Genomic DNA, 19,026 nt, shown 5'->3' with positions numbered 1-19,026 from the left:
AGAATACTGAGTTGGATGATCATCCATGATCATATTGAATGGCGGTGCAGGCTCGAAGGGCCGAATGGCCTACTCCTGCACCTATTTTCTATGTTTCTTACAAGCTACGTACGTTGTTTCATTTGCTACATGGCTGTCAAAGGAATGGAATATTGTGCAGTCATCGGTGAACATCTCCACCAGACCTCATGATGGACGGGGGATCATTGATGAAGTAAGTACAGATGGTTAGCCTGGGCCACTGTCTTAGGAACTCTGCCTTGATGTCCTGGTGCTGTATATGTCCTACCCTATTTACTTCCAACAAATAAAACTATCTTTCTTTGTGCTAGATTGTCTCCAGCAATTGGAATGTTTTTCCCTTGATGACTGTTGGTTGTAGTTTTATCTGCACTCCTTAATACCACACACAATCATTTACTACCAAGGAGACCCACTCCTACTTTGCCTGTGGAGTTCAGCTCTTTAACCATATAACCATATAACAATTACAGCATGGAAACAGGCCATCTCGACCCTTCTAGTCCGTGCCGAACACGTATTCTCCCCTAGTCCCATATACATGCGCTCAGACCATAACCCTCCATTCCTTTCCCGTCCATATAACTATCCAATTTATTTTTAAATGATAAAAACGAACCTGCCTCCACCACCTTCACTGGAAGCTCATTCCACACAGCTACCACTCTCTGAGTAAAGAAGTTCCCCCTCATGTTACCCCTAAACTTCTGTCCCTTAATTCTCAAGTCATGTCCCCTTGTTTGAACCTTCCCTACTCTCAGTGGGAAAAGCTTATCCACGTCAACTCTGTCTATCCCTCTCATCATTTTAAATACCTCTATCAAGTCCCCCCTTAACCTTCTGCGCTCCAAAGAATAAAGCCCTAACTTATTCAACCTTTCTCTGTAACTTAGTTGCTGAAACCCAGGCAACATTCTAGTAAATCTCCTCTGTACTCTCTCTATTTTGTTGACATCCTTCCTATAATTAGGCGACCAAAATTGTACACCATACTCCAGAATTGGCCTCACCAATGCCTTGTACAATTTTAACATTACATCCCAACTTCTATACTCAATGCTCTGATTTATAAAGGCCAGCACACCAAAAGCTTTCTTTACCACCCTATCTACATGAGATTCCACTTTCAGGGAACTGTGCAGTTATTCCCAGATCCCTCTGTTCACCTGCATTCTTCAATTCCCTACCATTTACCATGTACGTCCTATTTTGATTTGTCCTGCCAAGATGTAGCACCTCACACTTATCAGCATTACACTCCATCTGCCATCTTTCAGCCCACTCTTCCAACTTGCATAAATCTCTCTGTAGACTTTGAAAATCTACTTCATTATCCACAACCCCACCTATCTTAGTATCATCTGCATACTTACTAATCCAATTTACCACACCATCATCCAGATCATTGATGTACATGACAAACAACAGTGGACCCAACACAGATCCCTGGGGCACCCCACTAGTCACTGGCCTCCAACCTGAAAAACAACCATCCACCATTACTCTCTAGCATCTCCCATTCAGCCACTGTTGAATCCATCTTGCTACTCCACCATTAATACCCAACAATTGAACTCTTCTTAACCAACCTTCCGTGAGGAACCTTGTCAAAGGCATTACTGAAGTCCATATATACAACATCCACTGCTTTACCCTCATCAATTTCCCGAGTAACCTCTTCAAATAATTCAAGAAGATTAGTCAAACATGACCTTCCAGGCACAAATCCATGTTGACTGTTCATAATCAGACCCTGTTTAGTCAATTTTTGGAACAAGGCTGTAATCAGGTCTGTAACAGAGTGATTCTAGTGAGGCCCAAACTGGCTATCCATGAGTAGGTTATTGTTAAGTGAATGGCACCTGACATTATTGTCAACAATACCTTCCATCAGCAAAAAGCATAAAGTACTCAATGGGTCAGGCAGCATCTCTGGAAAACATGAATACTGGAGAACACTGAACAAATGTCTACACAACTGTGAGTCCCCTTAATGTGGTTTGAAAATGAAAATATGGTTTGTTTGAAGTAAAAAGGCACTGCCTGCAAATGGTTGTTTGGGTGCTTTGGTTTAAAGTTGAAAGGCACTACATACTGCAAATGGTGGCTTGGGAGATTTGGCTTGAAGTTGAAAGGCACTAATTACTGCAAACGGTGGCTTGGGTGCTTGGGCTTGAAGTTGAAAGGCACTACTTACGGCAAATGGTGGCTTGGGTGCTTTGGTTTGAAGTTGAAAGGCACTACTTACTGCAAATGGTGGCATGAAGTTGAAAGGCACTACTTACTGCAAATGGTGGCTTGGGTGCTTTGGCTTGAAGTTGAAAGGCACTACTTACTGCAAATGGTGGTATGAAGTTTAAAGGCACTACTAACTGCAAATGGTGGCTTGGGTGCTTTGGCTTGAAGTTGAAAGGCACTACTTACTGCAAATGGTGGCTTGGGTGCTTTGGCTTGAAGTTGAAAGGCACTACTTATTGCAAATGGCGGCTTGGGTGCTTTAGCTTGAAGTTAAAAGGCACTACTGCAAATGCACTTACTTCCTGTATGCACTGTATATTGGTTTTAGATAAAACGCTACCACTTACGGCTGTGATTTTTGGCCACCTTACTCAGTCCCCCCTCCGCTGAGCAGGTGCAGAGAATTCTTCCCATCAATGAAAAATAAGTGTTATTAGTGTTTATTAAATGTTGAGAATCTCTCTCCTGTCAATCACGCCATGAAAGCCACACCTTTTCCGGTGGGAGGGGGAGGGGTTATAAAATCCGGAAGTGTGGGTGTGGCTCAGTCTCTGCATGATGGGGGAGGGAGAGGTCATGACTGTCTGAGCTGTGAATCAACTGAACACACTAAATGTCTACTGAACTGTGAGTTTGGTGTTTTGTGTGGTTTTATGGTGGTTTCACCCTGCATGAAATGGTATGAAGCTGCATTTGAATTTGGTGGCCTTATACCCTGCTTGAAGTGGAATGAAACTGCACTTGAATTTGGCAACCTTGCATCCTGCTTGAAGTGGTATGAATGCACTGAATTTGATGGCCTTGCACCCTGCTGAAAGTGGTATGAAACTGCACTTGAATTCAGTGGCCTTACACCCTGCTAGAAGTGGTTGGAAACTGCACTTGAATTCGGTGGCCTTGCACCCTGCTTGAAGTGGTAGGAAACTGCACTTGAATTCAGTGGCCTTGCACTATGCTCATAGTGGTAAGAAACTGCACTTGAATTTGGTGGCCTTGCACCCTGCTTGAAATGGTAGGAACATGGATTTGAATTTGGTGGCCTTGCACCCTGCTTTAAATGGAATTTAAATAGTCATGAGTCAACTGCCAGCCCACCAGCCGTGAGTGAGCTGCCAGCAGATCAGGCTTGATTTAGTCTATCCTATTTATAATTAAAGTGTGCCCTCATTTGAAGTCAGAACTTTGCCTCCAAAGGATTAGAAACATAGAAACATAGAAATTAGGTGCAGGAGTAGGCCATTCGGCCCTTCGAGCCTGCACCGCCATTCAATATTATCATGGCTGATCATCCTACTCAGTATCCTGTACCTGCCTTCTCTCCATACCCTCTGATCCCCTTAGCCACAAGGGCCACATCTAACTCCCTCTTAAATATAGCCAATGAACTGGCCTCGACTACCCTCTGCGGTAGAGAGTTCCAGAGATTCACCACTCTCTGTGTGAAAAAAGTTCTTCTCATCTCGGTTTTAAAGGATTTCCCCCTTATCCTTAAGCTGTGATTATGCAGTGGTCACTTCTATCGATTCCAACACAACAGATGCATCAGCCACAGATGAAAAGATCAAGAAGGTTTACCACTCTTGTTGGTTTACTCAGCTGTAGCAGACCCAATCTGCCAGCCATGTCCTTCTTGACTTGGACAGTGGTGGTGCTACCTTGGTAATACACACTGAGGTACACCATCAAAAATATATCCTTGCTGCTTTCAATGATTATTCTAATTTTCAGTCGTTGTGTAAGAGTAATGATTTATCATCTGATATGATAAAGGGAATCAAGGAGAAAATTTCATTGCTCATATTTGATGCCATGAGATTTTGTGGGTCTGGCGTCAGCCATGTGGGCTTCCAGTGCTTTCCCCTCACATCTGTATATTACTGACCTACCTCTTTGGTCAGTCTGTACAGTGTCCTTGTACAGTGTCTATAATATTTTGTTCTGCAAACACAAGGTCAGTTGTTTCTTGATTAGTCTGGGAGACAGCCACTTCCAAGTTGGAAGTTTAGGAGGAGAACTTTGCAAAGCTGAGTGAACTAATATACAAAAACTGTTTATGGAAAGACAGGGTGGGTATAATTTGAGAGGGGAACATAATTTTAAAAAACTCAATGTCAGAACAACTCTTAAAAGTATGTGCATAGCAATCTGTGGTGTGGATTTGTGGAATGGTCTGGCTCAGGAGATAAAACTTAGCACAAGCATAATTCAGTTTGAAAAGATGTACAAAAACACTTTTTTTAAAGGATATTGGGATGAGGATAGGTGATTGTGAGTAAGATATTTGTTATACTGATTGTATTAGGAAGGGTGATTATAGGGTGATGGGTTGTATATATGACTAAGATACTGTATAGTGTATGAGGGTTTTTTCTTTTCTTTTGCTTTTCTTTTTTTCTCTTTTTTGTATGGCTTTGTAAATATTTGATTAGTGTATAAATGTAAATCATTTGGTGTACATACAGCTGTTGGTGCACATATGATGTACATATAGCTGCCATATTTGTATAAGATAATTATAAGCAGTTGAATAAGCTTGTGAGAATTAATAAGCTTTGGCTTCTTTCTGCTCCTTTTCGGACACATACGATTTCATTTATTTATAGATATTGTTTATGACACTTTATAAATATTCTTGATTTGTTTTTTGTATGCTGTTTCACACTTGCTTTTTATTCTTATTCTGTTCGAAATAAAGAATTAAATAAATAAATAAATAAATAAATAGACGTGGCAATTTTGTTATGTCCAAATTTGTTGCCTCAAGCATTGTCTGGTCTCGTTTAACAAAGCAGTTTTATAACTTAGCAAGTTAAGAATCAACCGCATTGCTCTAGATCTGGAGTCACATATATGCCAGTCTGGTTGACGATAGCAGACCTCCTGCATTACTCTTTGAAAATGCAGTACCTTGTTGCTGTTTTATTTTCAAATTTCTGCATTGGGTTCATGACTCAGGTCTGTAGATTATTAGTCCAACCCTCTGTGTAACCATTTTGGTAACATAACCACCACACCCAACTATTAATATGTAACCATTAGTTCTGTTCCTTCTGGTTTCTATTTACTTACACTGACTGCTAGGACAGGCCCCACTTTATACATGCTAAAACGGTCAGTGTGGGCACAGATATCGGGAATATCAGCTGTGGCACTTCCCAATTCCAATAGCGCATTCATGTATTGAGCGAAAGATTTCATTCGCCATGAGCTTCCACCTGTACATACAAACTGGCAGAAAGGAAGAGCCATTTAAACTTTTTTATCATTCGACAAACACTACACGTATATTGATAATCAAACCAATAGCCTACCTTAATATCTCCAAACATGGCAGGAAGATCATGAGTTTTACTGCCAAGATCAAAATGGTATAAAACATCTTCTTTCATTGTTGCTAGATATGGATTTGATACATAACGACATGTTTCCCTGCAAGCAAAAGATATGTTATTGACAGCAATATATTTTCAGACTAAATGGTGCAATTACGTAAATTACTGCTCCAATGTAATAAATAAGCAGTCATTAAATGCCCTTGTCATCTTATTTGCATGTTTTGTAACTGCATTTAATTATACTTAAAATAAAAAATAAGAAATTTAAAAGTAAATCTAATCAGCAAACTACTGTTGAAACTTTATCACCTGTCAAGTTGATAGACTTGGTTTATACTCTCTAGAATTTAGGAGATTGAGAGGGGATCTTATAGAAACTTACAAAATTCTTAGGGGTTGGACAGGCTAGATGCAGGAAGATTGTTCCCGATGTTGGGGAAGTCCAGGACAAGGGGTCACAGCTTAAGGATAAGGGGGAAATCCTTTAAAACCGAGATGAGAAGAACTTTTTTCACACAGAGAGTGGTGAATCTCTGGAACTCTCTGCCGCAGAGGGTAGTTGAGGCCAGTTCATTGGCTATATTTAAGAGGGAGTTAGATGTGGCCCTTGTGGCTAAAGGGATCAGGGGGTATGGAGAGAAGGCAGGTATGGGATACTGAGTTGGATGATCAGCCATGATCATATTGAATGGCGGTGCAGGCTCGAAGGGCCGAATGTCCTACTCCTGCACCTAATTTCTATGTTTCTATGATACGATTGTCAGGTTTACCCGCATTTTGTAGTTGGGCTTGTCCAGCTGCATTCTACCCTCCTCCACCTGCACAACCGCCCATCCCACCCCAATTACAACTCTCTTTTATGTCATAGTGTTATATTATCGAGACATCTTGTAAATTCCTGACAGAAAGGATCAGTCAAGCTTCACCCTACCAGATGTTACTCAGGAAAATCAAGATCAAGAAATCACATTGGTGCTAAGTACATGCTTGTTTGGTTAACAGAAAGTTTGAGTGGCTTCAAGAGTCAATAGTGTTTTATTGTCATAGATCAATTAAATTCTTACTTGCAGCAGCAGCATAACAAGTTTGTAAACACAATACTCAAAACATAATGCAACAAACACACGAAAAAAATGAAATGAAGAATCCAATATAGTTAAAAAAACAAAGTTCAAGCAGCTCATAGTTTGGAGTTTAGTTGGAGTTCGTAGTGTTCAATAGCCAGATGGTTGTTAGAAAGAAGCTATTCCTGATCCTGGATGTTACTGCATAAATACGTGGTACTCCACCTGCAACTGCTCGGACAGGAAGGCTCTGCAGAGGGTAGTGAGGGGAGCAGAGAGGATCATTGGCGTCTCCCTACCCTCGGTACAAGAACTGTTCCAGAGCCGCTGTCTGAAAAAAGCTCGGAGAATTGCTAAGGACAAACCGCACCCCCTCCACATACACCTGGACCTCCTGCCATCAGGCAAGAGATATCGAAGCATCAAAGCCCGGACTACAAGACTGCTAAACAGCTTCCTACCACAGGCTGTGAGGCTGCTAAACAGTCACTCTGTACTCACAGTCACTTGATTCTGCGGCTGGCACGGACACTTTAATAACTGGCACTGGCCACTTTAATAACTGGCACTGGCCACCCAAATCAGCTGCCCCGGACATTTTTGTGATTGGTTTATTGTATTTTAACATTGTGTTTTACCTGCTTTAACTATTTATTTATACTGTTCCATCAGGGACTGGATTGTTTTTAGTGTTATTATGTGTGAAACGTTTTAAATTTCATGTGCGAAGCTCCGCTATTCCCTGGGAAACGTCTTTTCATTTTGCACTGTACAACTGTTGCTTGCAAGATGACAATAAAGGTTGATTGATTGATTGATTACAGTATTCATACTCCAATACCTTCTTCCTGATTGCAGGAGTGAAATGAGAACATTGCCAGGGTGCTGTGGTTCCTTGATGATGCTGACTGCCTATTTGAGATGGCACCTCTTATGGATCCCTTCAATGAACTTTCTGAATTTGTAGTCGGCATGACAGTACTCTGCATATCGCCAACTTGGATATGTTGTGCATACTAACATGCTGGTAGTGCCCCCTTAAAACTGTCTAGTGAAGGTGATTTGACTATATTGTTGTCTAGTTTATTCCATTCCCTTAAGGTTCTTACAAAGAATGAGTTCTTATAAATATCTGTCCTGGCGAATTAGATTTCTATTTGCATATCATTTCTCTTTCCTGTTCTCCTTTCTGTTGAGTATATTATGTATCTATCTGCAGTTATGCCCACGATCCCCTTTTGAATCTTGTGCAACATGGCTAGTCTGTTCCTTGCTCTTCTTGTTTCCAGCGTTTCCCACTCCAGGTCGGACAGCATCTGGGTGACACTGCTACCTCTATTGTAGTTCCCGATGCAAAAGCGTTCTGCTTTCCTCTGTATCCCTTCTAGTTTGTTGATATGACCAGTTTTGTATGGGTCCGAGGCGCATGAAGCGTATTCCAGTAAGGGTCTAACCAATGTTGTATATGCTGTGGTTTTCACTTCCTTTGGGCAGAACCAGAGGTTTCGTCTAAGGAAACCTAGTGTCTGGTTGGCTTTAGTGACCGTGTTGTACACGTGTTGCCCTCACGAAAGCTTGCTATCAAGATGAACTCCAAGGTATGGTTATGAACTTGTACGATGAAGTATTTGTCCACAGAAGACGTAATCTCAAGTAGGTGGTTTCTTCTTGGTGGGGAGGTTAGTACCCATGATGGACCTGGATGTATTCACCACTTTTCATAAACTCATTTGTTCCTGGTCCTTCGAGTTGCCGAACCAGGCCGTGATGTAACCAGTCAATATGCTCTCTACTGTACACCAAAGAAATTCAGGAGAGTATTCGTCAACATATCTTCTAAGGAACTAGAGGCAACAACAGGTTTTATTTATGATTGCAACAATGTGCAGGACAGATCTTCAGAGATATGCCCAGGAACCTGAAATTGTTGACTCAACCATTGACCTGTTGATGAAGACAGATCAGTTCCTTGGTTTTACCGACGTTGAGAGCAAGTTTGTTATCTTGGCATCATTTAATCAGATGATCAAGCTCCCTCCTATACTCTGACTCATCATTATCCGTAATCTGTCGAACAGTGGCACCATCAGCGAATTTAAAAATGAAGTTGGAACTGCGTCCAATTACAGTCATGGGTAGAGAGTGAGTAGAGCAGAGGACTGAGCACACAACCTTGAGGTACCCCTGTACTGATTGTTATCGAGGAAGAAGTGTGTCAATTCGTACCAATTGTGTTCTGTTGAGGATCCAGTTTCAAGTGGCTGTTCAGAGAACCAGTTACCTAAGCTTGGTAACAGATTTGGAGGGGATGATGGTGTTGAACACCGAGCTGTTGTCTAGTCCAGTGAAGAGTGGAGAGCCAGCGAGATTGCATCCCACGGTGCTCTATTGTGGCAATAGGCAAATTGTAGTGGGTCCAGGTTCTTGCTGAGGTGATTGATATGCAAAGCCATGGATGTCAGTGCCAGCATCTTCCATCGGTTTGGTGGGCATTGAGGCATGTCACCTTATGCTTCTTGGGCACTGGTATTATTGGTGCCCCTTTAAAGCAGGTGGGAACCGCAGACCTCAGTAATGAGAGGTTGAAGATGTCCACAAAAAACTCCAGCCTGTTGGTCCATGCAGTTTTTGAGAATGCGATCAGGTCGAGATGCTTTCCGAGGGTTCGCCCTCCTGAAGGATCTTCTGACGTCGGCCTTGGTGACTGAGGTTGCAATACCATCGGTGGGTTACAGGGGCTCACGAAGACCCATTGGTGGTCTTCCTATCAAAGCGTGTGTAGAGTGCATTGTGCTTGACCAATACTTAGCGAGCCACTTTCTGGTCTTTCACTTTTAATAAATCACAATTCACCCAAAATATCACCATCTAATCCCACATCTAGGCTTGTTCTCAGATTGACACTGGTTCCCAGTCCCCGAGTGCATCAGATCTAATATTTTTAACCTTCCTTTTAAAATGCTTCTTGACCTTTCCCTCCTTTATAACCTCTTTAAAACATACTATATGGTCACGCTAACTGGCCTCATGCACATCTTTCATCGGTTTCTCTGTTGATAACTGCATCCTTAACTTCTCTACAGTCTGGAGTATGCTCTCTAATCCTGTTAATAGTCTTTTTGTTAAAGAGGTGTTTAAAATTGATCTCTTTGATCTAGCTTTTGATCCTCCTGAAGCTCTGCATCTTTGGTTTCACATCCTTTATTTTTCCCATATGCTCTGGGCAGATCTTATAGGTTGAAGGTTGTTATATAAAACAGGTTTCTCGTGCAGTTAGTTTATGCCAGAGTTAATGCTTATCACATGGATTCTTACATATCATTAAAACCAATAATTAAAAACAAGGATGCCTCAAGTATATTTTCCATCACAATTCAATTTGACTACTGGAGGCACTAATATTTAATATTGAAGCATCATTAGAAATGTGCACTCAGACAAATTTTTTATGCAGTGATAGTTACAAATAGCTAAGCTGAATTGCTGTGGGGTCCTAGAAAATAACTTAATATAAATGACAGATAATGTCTATAAATATTGAGCTTATCTATGGAAAGCAGGTTTAATATACATTCACTGCAGTGGGGGAAGGGTTTACCTGAACATGTTAAGGGCTTTTGAATTGAACACAAGGATAGCTGAAATACTGCAGTTGCAGCCATTGCACTTCTTCAAATGGCACACCGCCAGCCCTGACAACCATGCATGGTCAGCACTCATTTATATTCCTAGTTAGCTCTCAGCATGCAAGCTGCCAGTGATTTGGAGCTTACAGCTGTATTGAATGGGATATTCAGCAAACTTTTAATGAGAATTATTTCTGATAACAAATATTTTATTGCAGTAGTGGTTAAAAGTAAAACTATGAAAATTCTAGCATTTGTCTAGAATTAACATTGGTTGAACCCACAGATTTTCAGCATATTAGTAATCTGCTGAAGTTGGATTAAGAACCATTTGGTAAAATATAATTAGAAAGACCAAACTATTCATTGTACAAAAAGAAAATCTAATTACAACAGTCAAGGTAGTGTCATCAAGAAAAAAATATGCAAGAAAAGAGAGACATTGAGACAGCACTCTGTATTTTAAAAGCTATGGGAGTTGTTTTTTTAATAAGAGACTAGACAAAGTGGGACCCGTTGGGTCCCAGCATCACACGGGAGGGCTGGTCACCAACGCAATATTCCACCCCTCCACCAATTCCAATATTGCTCGCCTGTGGGGGGGGGGATTTCTGTTGCGCTAATATGGGTGTTGCGGGCCGAAGGTACTGGTTTCCAGAGGGCTAGTATAGACAGTGGGACGAATGGATTATTGGGCTGGCATCCAACTGTTGCAATGATTTTAAAAGCCAAGGCAAACTTGTCATTTTGTGAACACAAACGTGTTAAAAAGGAGGCAAACAATTGGGCTGCAGCAAACTGACAACCAAAATTATTTTTGTGAACACAAACGTGTTAAAAAGTCGAGGCAAGCAATTGGGCTGCAGCCACCCGACAACCAAAATTCATTTTGTGAACACAAACTTGTTACAAAAGGCGAGGCAAACAATTGGGCTGCAGCAACCCGACAACCAAAATTCATTTTGTGAACACAAACTTGTTTAAAAAGGCGAGACAAACAATTAGGCTGCAGACACCCGACAACCAAAATTCATTTTGTGAACACAAACTTTTTAAAAAGGCGAGGCAAACAATTGGGCTGCAGCCACCTGACAACCAAAATTCATTTTGTGAACACAACCATTTAAAAAAAGGTGAGGCAATCAATTGGGCTGCAGCCACTTTAGAACCGCATTGAGGGGACTCATCCAGGAGTAAACGTGCGTTCAGTGTTATTCGCAGCTCAGAAAGCCGTGACCCTTTCACTTCCTGGGTCTGGCAGAGACTGAGTGAGGCACTACACTTCCAGGTTTTATAGTCCCTCCCCCTGACGCCAGCGGGGGCAGCAGAGAGAATGGGGAATTTTTTAGAAACATTAATATCTCTCTGATTTTTCATCGATGGGAAAAATGCTCTGGTCCCGGAAGGCGGAGGGAGGTGGCCAAAAATGACGGCTGTAGGTGGCGGCGTTCTGTCGGAAATCGCAGCACAGTGGACCAAAAGCGGTCAAGGTCAGAGTTTTAGTAATATAGATTTACAAAGATCTTGCTAATGCTTCTGATATCCAAGCAAGACAAAGGCACATTGGCAGGATATAAATTAAAAACCAGGAGACTTGATTCAAATTCTCTCAGCTACCTCAGTCCCACAGAGAGGAAGATAGGATAATTAAAGCCAAGATATCCTGGATGACCAAAGAGATAAGATACATTAAAGCTAAAAAAAACCCCACATGAATCAGATCAATAACATGTGAAAAACATGTTGATTATGGAAGGTTCAGTGGTGAAGTAAAAAGTAATAGAGGCACCAGGAAACTAAATGAAACACAGGGCTGATCGGTGATCAACAAGAAGTTTGATTCATAGAGAAAACATGTATGGTCACTGATCTAAATGGTATCTTACACCGGTCTTGTTTCTTTCCCCTGTATTCTCATGTGAAAGATAAAGAATATGAAACATCCTTCTAAAATATTAGTTAAGTCAAAACATTATGTCCAATTTTGGGCATGACACTTTAGAAATGATGAGATGGCTTAGAGTGGGAGTCAAATAAAGGTTCTTGAGAACAATTCTTAGCATTATAGACTTCAATTACTTAGTTCACTTGGAGAAGCTGGAGTTATTGGAAATTAGGAGAGCATCTGATGAAGGTATTTAAAATTATGAAGGGCCTAAGCAGTAAGAAGCTGTTCCATTGCTGGAATCACTGAGAACCAAAGGACATACAGTGAAGGTGATTGGTAAATGCACAAGGAAAATATATTTTTTCTTTACACACGTTGGATAAGGACTTGAAAGGGAAAAATATTTAAGGGCTATAAGAAGAGAATTGATTGATATGGGGGTAATTGGAATTATTTGGAATACTCTTGCTTGGAGCCAGCAGACTTGAAGGGAAAATGGCCTCCTTCTGTGCTATAATCTTACTAATTCTGACCGCAAGCCCAATTCACAGGTCAGCTGTCTGTTGGTGTGGTAAACTGTTTCAGCACTGATGGCAGGAAAATGTATCACAGGGCTGTGCAGATAATTTATTGACGCTGTGAATAATCAAGACAACATAAGATAAGAACAAATGTTGGGGCCAAACAGAATCTTTAAAATATTGTAGTTTATTCCTCCTCCTGAGAGCTGATTAGTTACCATGCCCCCCCATGAAATCCACCCTGACTAACCTCCATTTTAATTGCCAGTGGAAAGGTTGGAGGAAAATCTCTGATTTTTATTTTCAATCCTCCACCTACTTTTGTTAATTAAAATTATCTCCTTTTTATTTTCATTGTTATTTGCAACAAAATGATTCTTATATTAAAAATGGCCAAAATCATGGGAAATGTTACCATTCAAACTGTTTGGGTTATCAAATGGCAATTCAAGAGACAACTTAAACCCTGTACGCATTTTAGTCTCCTGTAAATTATTCATCTGTAAATTATTATTTATCGTTATCCGGAACAATCGACCAGGCAAACTATTCATCAGATATTGTTCCTAAATCACTATATTTTGATTAGCACTAGTAATGTTTCCACGTTAAAAAAAGTTTTATTTCAATACTATATTAAGTTGGATTTAATAATTGCAAATACATTTTGATTCTTTCTTTAAATGATAGAGCAAGTGCAAACCATAATTTGTTATGATACGAATATAATGCTATCAAAGGTACGAGTTATTAAATTAATATGTGGTGTTTCCTTTTCTAAAAGGTACAAATAATTTATTGAATTTTCAATACCAAGTCAGGAACTTAGCCCTCCCTTCACCACCTCCATTATAAATTCCATTTGGAATATTTTGGAGGACCAAGAAACCAAGAGCCAAGAACTTCATCCTCACTTAGTTTCATAACCGACTTTTAAAACTAATGAATTAATTCAAATTCTCAAACTGCCACATGTAGAATTTTAACTAATTTTGTTTGGAGTATTGAATTACTGGAGTTCTGAATTACTGGCCCAGTAACATAACAATTGCATTAGCCAATACAGGAATACTGGGTTTGACTTGTATATGCTTCCTACATCCCAGTCATGTACAAATAGTATTAGTTGTTCTTAGCAATGGAATGTTATTTTTCTGAGATTTGCTACCACTGTATTGACATTGTTTAGTCCTATACACAACAAAATTAACCAAGTCAATTTACAACAAAGCAATCCAAAATTACTGCCTAACTTAGCTGTTTTAAACTGACCGATCTGACAGAAGCTTGGCTGTAAAGATTGAAATGGGCATTCATAATGAGGAATCTATTAGTAGCTATGGTGGGTTGGAAGCAATAAATCTGCTGACAATGCCATTGCAGGGATGCAAATTATATGGTCAAGCAGCAGAATCATCTTTGTGTTCTATTAATTGTGTAGCACTCAGTAGTAAACTAAACCAGCACAGTGATCTCAACATTTTGAGATTAACTCCTCTGCCATTTCCCTAAAAAAGCCACAGCTTAGTTCTGAATTAATGAATTAATATTAGATCAACATTACCGCAATATCATCAGCAACAGGCCACACAAATAATGGGAGGAATTTTCTACTCAGAACATTCTGCTCTAGGGTGGCATGGGACAGCGGTAGATTTGCTCTTACAGTGCCAGAGACCCGGGTTCAATCCCGACTACGGGTGCTGCTGTACTGAGTTTGTACGTTCTCCCCTTGACCTACGTGGGTTTTCTCAGAGATCTTCGGTGTCCTCCCACACTCCAAAGACGTACAGGTATGGAGGTTAATTGGCTTGGTAAATGTAAAAATTGTCCTTAGTGTGTGTAGGATAGTGTTAATATGCAGGGATCGCTGGTCGGTGTGGACCCGGTGGGCAGAAGTGCCTGTTTCCACGCTGTATCTCTAAACTAAACTAAGCAAACTTGGTTAACATTTATTTAGTTGTGTTCAACATCCACTCGTTTTCAATGCTGCCCCATCTATCTATCTATATTACTAAAACTCTGTTCTTGACCGTTTTGGCTTTCTGTGCTGCGGTTTCCGAGAGTACGCCGCCACCTACGGCCGTCATGTTTGGCCACCTCGCTCAGAGCCCCCCCCCCTCCACCACATGTGTGCCGAGGATTTTTCCTGTCGATGAAAATTGACAGAGATATTAATGTTTTTACAACATTCCCCATTCTCTCTGCTGCCCCCGCTGGAGGGAGAGGGAGGGAATATAAAACCAGGAAGTAGTGTGCCTCAATCAGTTTCTGCAAGTGGTGTGCCTCAATCAGTCTCTGCAAGTGGTGTGCCTCAATCAGAGCTTTGAATGACACTGACAAATGTCTACAGCACTGTGAGTACCCTTAATTTGGTTTGAAAATGAAAATATGGTTAGAGGTAAAAAAGCACTGCCTGCAAATGGTTGTTTGGGTTTGGGTTGAAGTAAAAATGCACTATCTCTCTCTCTCTCTCTCTCTCTCTCCTCTCCCTCCCCCCCCCTCCCCTCTCCTCCCCCCTCCCTCCCCCCCCCCCTCCCTCTCCTCTTCCCCCTCCCTCTCCTCTTTCCCCCTCCCTCTCCTCTTCCCCCCTCCCTCTCCTCTTCCCCCCTCCCTCTCCTCTTCCCCCCCCCTCTCCTCTTCCCCCCTCCCTCTCCTCTTCCCCCCTCCCTCTCCTCTTCCCCTCTCCCTCTCCTCTTCCTCCCTCTCCTCTTCTCCCCCCTCCCTCTCCTCCTTCCCCCCCTCTCCTCTTCCCCCCTCCCTCTCCTCTTCCCTCCCCCTCCTCGTTCTTCCCCCTCCCTCTCCTCTTTCCCCCTCCTCTCCTCTTCCCCCCTCCATCTCCTCTTCCCCCCCTCCTCTCCCCCCCCCCCTCTCCTCTCCCCCCTGTCCTCCTCCCCCTCTCTCCTCCTCCCCCCCCCTCTCCTCCCGCACCATCCCTCCCCTAAACCCCCCTCCCCACACCCCTACCCCCTCCCTGTTCCCCACCTCTCCCCCCGCCCTCATCTCACCCCCCCTCTCAGCACTCCCCCCTCTCTCCCCCCTCCCTTCCTCTCCACCCCCCTCTCTCTCTCCCCCCTCTCCTCCCCCCCTCTTTCTCTCTCCCCTCCCCTCTATTAGCATGAGTGCGGGAGGGGGGGGGGGTAGTTAGTGTGTGATGCTGCATGCCACCTCCTCCCCCCCCCCCACAACCGCACGATGGGGGAACAGACCCAACGGGTCTGCACTTGGTCTAGTCTTTAATTATAAATCAATGCATGATGGCAGGAGTTTCTACAACATATAGCCATTACATAGGGTGACAAGAACAAGCCCCATTTATAAAATAGCCAGGCCACTGATACAACTACTGAAAACATATTTCATAAACATAGATCATAAAGAAACACAGCATAAAAACAGGCCCTTCAGCCTATGACAAAACCACGCTGACCATTACAGTGCATTCAAAAAGTATTCAGACCCCTTCACTTTTCCACATTTTGATACGTTACAACCTTATTCTAAAACGGATTAAATTCATTTTTTTAATCATCAATCTATACACAACACCTCATAATAAAAAAGCGAAAACAGGTGTGTAAAAATGTTTGCAACGTAATTAAAATTAAATAACTGAAATATCACATTTACATAAGTATTCAGAGCCTTTACTCAGCACTTCGTTGAAGCACCTTTGGCAGCGGTTACAGCCTCAAGTCTTCTTGGGTATGACACTACAAGCTTGGCACACCTGTATTTGGGTAATTTCTCCCATTCTTCTTTGCAGATCCTCTCAAGCTCTGTCAGGTTGGATGGGGAGCGTCGATCCACAGCTATTTTCAGGTCTCTCCAGAGATATTCGATCAGGTTCAAGTCCGGGCTCTGACTGGGCCATTCAAGGACATTCACAGACTTGTCACAAAGCCACTCCTGCGTTGTCTTGGCTGTGTGCTTAGGGTCGTTGTCCTGTTTGAAGGTGAACCTCTGCCCCAGTCTGCGGTCCTGAATGCTCTGGAGGGGGTGCAAGATTGCAACCTTCACGTGATCCACCCTGTTTCGACTAATGCAATCAACTCGACGTGCACAAACGGAAGATCAAATAGAACAGGTTGTCCAACAACTTTAGATTGTGCACGCCACACAAAAGAAGAAGACGAAGAATGCTCTGGAACAGGTTTTCATGAAGGATCTCTCTGTACTTTGCTCTGCTCATCTTTCCCTCGATCCTGATTAGTCTCCCAGTTCCTGCCGTTGAAAAGCATCCCCACAGCATGATGCTGCCACCACCATGCTTCACCGTAGGTATGGTATTGGCCAGGTGATGAGTGGTGCCTGGTATCCTCCAGACATGATACTTGGCATTCAGGCCAAAGAATTCAATCTTGGTTTCATCAGATCAGAGAATCCTGTTTAGGTGCCTTTTGGCAAACTCCAAGCGGGCTGTCATGTGCCTTCTACTGAGGAGTGGCTTCCATCTGGCCACTCTACCATAAAGGCCAGATTGGTGGAGTGTTGCAGATATAGTTATCCTTCTGGAAGTTTCTCCCATCCCCACAGAGGAACTCTAGAGTTCTGTCAGAGTGACCATCGGGTTCTTGGTCACCTCCCTGACCTTCTCCCCCATTGCTCAGTTTGGCCAGGCGGCCAGTCCTGGTGGTTTCAACATTCTTCCATTTAAGAATGACGGAGGACACTGTGCTCTTTGGGACCTGTACTGCTGCAGAAATTGTTTTATACGCTTCCCCAGATCTGTGTCTCGACACAATCCTGTCTCGGAGGTCTACGGATAATTCCTTCATCTTCATTTTGGTTTATGCTCTGACATGCACTGTCTACTGTGGAACCTTATATAGACAGGTGTGCGCCTTTCCAAATCATGTACAATAAATTTAATTTACCACTTGTGGACTCCAATCAAGTTGTAGAAACATCTCAAGGATAATCAATGGAAATAGGAGGCACCGAAGCTCAATTTTGAATGTCATAGCAAAGGGTCTGAATACTTATGTAAATGTGATATTTCAGTTATTTATTTTAATTACTTTGCAAAAATTTCTAAACACTGGTTTTCACTTTTTTCATTATGAGTGAATTTAGAAGGATGAGGGGGATCTTATAGAAACATATAAAATTATAAAAGGATTGGACAAGTGAGTCCAGAACCAGGGGCCACCGTCTTAAAATAAAGTGGAGGCCATTTAAGACTGAGGTGAGAAAAAACGTTTTCACCCAGAGAGTTGTGGATTTGTGGAGTTCCCTGCCACAGAGGGCAGTGGAGGCCAAATCACTGGATGGATTTAAGAGAGAGTTAGATAGAGCTCTAGGGGCTAGTGAAATCAAGGGATATGGGGAGAAGGCAGGCACGGGTAATTGATTGGGGACGATCAGTCATGATCACAATGAATGGCGGTGCTGGCTCGAAGGACCGAATGGTCTCCTCCTGCACCTATTTTCTATGTTTCTATGAATTTAATCAATTTTAGAATAAGGCTGCAACGTAACAAAATGTGGGAAAAGTGAACGGGTCTGAATACTTTCTGAATGCACTGTATGTACTCATTTTACACTAATCCTCGTGGTGGGAGATTGCAACCTTCACGTGGTCCGCCCTGTTTCGATGAATGCAATCAACCTGGCATGCACAATCAAATAGACCAAGTTGTCCTACAACTTTAGGCTGTGCACGCCATACGCAAGAAGACACTAATCCTACCTAATCTGTTATAAGTGGGGGTTGATGGGGTAGCATCAACTCCCACACATAACAGATTCTATTACACACTACTGCTCGGGGTAACTTACAGTGGCTTGTTAATCTAGAACCCCACACATTTTGAGATGTGACAGGAAACCAACATGGTCACAGAAAGAATGTGCAAACTCCACACAGGCTGTATTGGACGTCAGATGGAACCTGCATCACTGGAGCTGTGAGGCAACAGGCTGTGCCACTGCGCTGCCCTATCGAAAATATTTTAAAGTTAAATATGGAACAAGTGCTAACCATAATTTGTTATTAAAACTAAAAGACTTCAAAATATATATATATTAGTTAGCTATTTTTATTATCTGTTAGTTCTCTCAGTTATTTCCAGCATATGATCTGGGGAACCTCTGAAATTTTGTATTCCAATTCAGGAAACAAGTCAGCCAAACTATTGTAAATACTTGTTGCAACCTCTATACATCCACATTTGCTTAGAAATCCTGGTAGGTTATGTGGAAAATGTCAGCAATTTTGCTGATAACAACAGATATCTTTTTTTTCTGTAAAAAATTGTTATTTTTTTAAGGATGTGAGATGAACTTAATTCAAACCACTAACCATTGGTGTGTATTAGTGAAACCAAATTT

At 42.0% G+C, this 19,026-nt stretch overlaps 1 protein-coding gene across 7 annotated transcripts in view; it reads right to left on the bottom strand.

The window, feature by feature from the left end:
• The window catches only part of LOC129706469 (uridine phosphorylase 1-like), a 74,834-nt gene that overhangs the window by 36,878 nt on the left and 18,930 nt on the right, over window positions 1–19,026 (bottom strand). For 6 of the 7 annotated variants that reach the window (XM_055650841.1, XM_055650833.1, XM_055650810.1 and 3 more), the window contains exons 3-4: window positions 5,571–5,688; window positions 5,329–5,487 (exon numbers count right to left, since the gene is read on the bottom strand). In XM_055650841.1, coding sequence (XP_055506816.1) covers window positions 5,329–5,487; window positions 5,571–5,688 — 277 coding nt within the window. The remainder of the gene's footprint in view (window positions 1–5,328; window positions 5,488–5,570; window positions 5,689–19,026) is intronic. The other variant, XM_055650803.1, reaches the window with a different exon arrangement.

Source organism: Leucoraja erinacea, chromosome 2, assembly GCF_028641065.1.
Source record: "Leucoraja erinacea ecotype New England chromosome 2, Leri_hhj_1, whole genome shotgun sequence".
Classification (NCBI taxonomy): Eukaryota; Metazoa; Chordata; class Chondrichthyes; order Rajiformes; family Rajidae; genus Leucoraja; species Leucoraja erinaceus.
The sequence above is the reverse complement of the archived record's forward strand: the minus strand, read 5'-3'. Positions and strand labels throughout refer to the sequence as shown.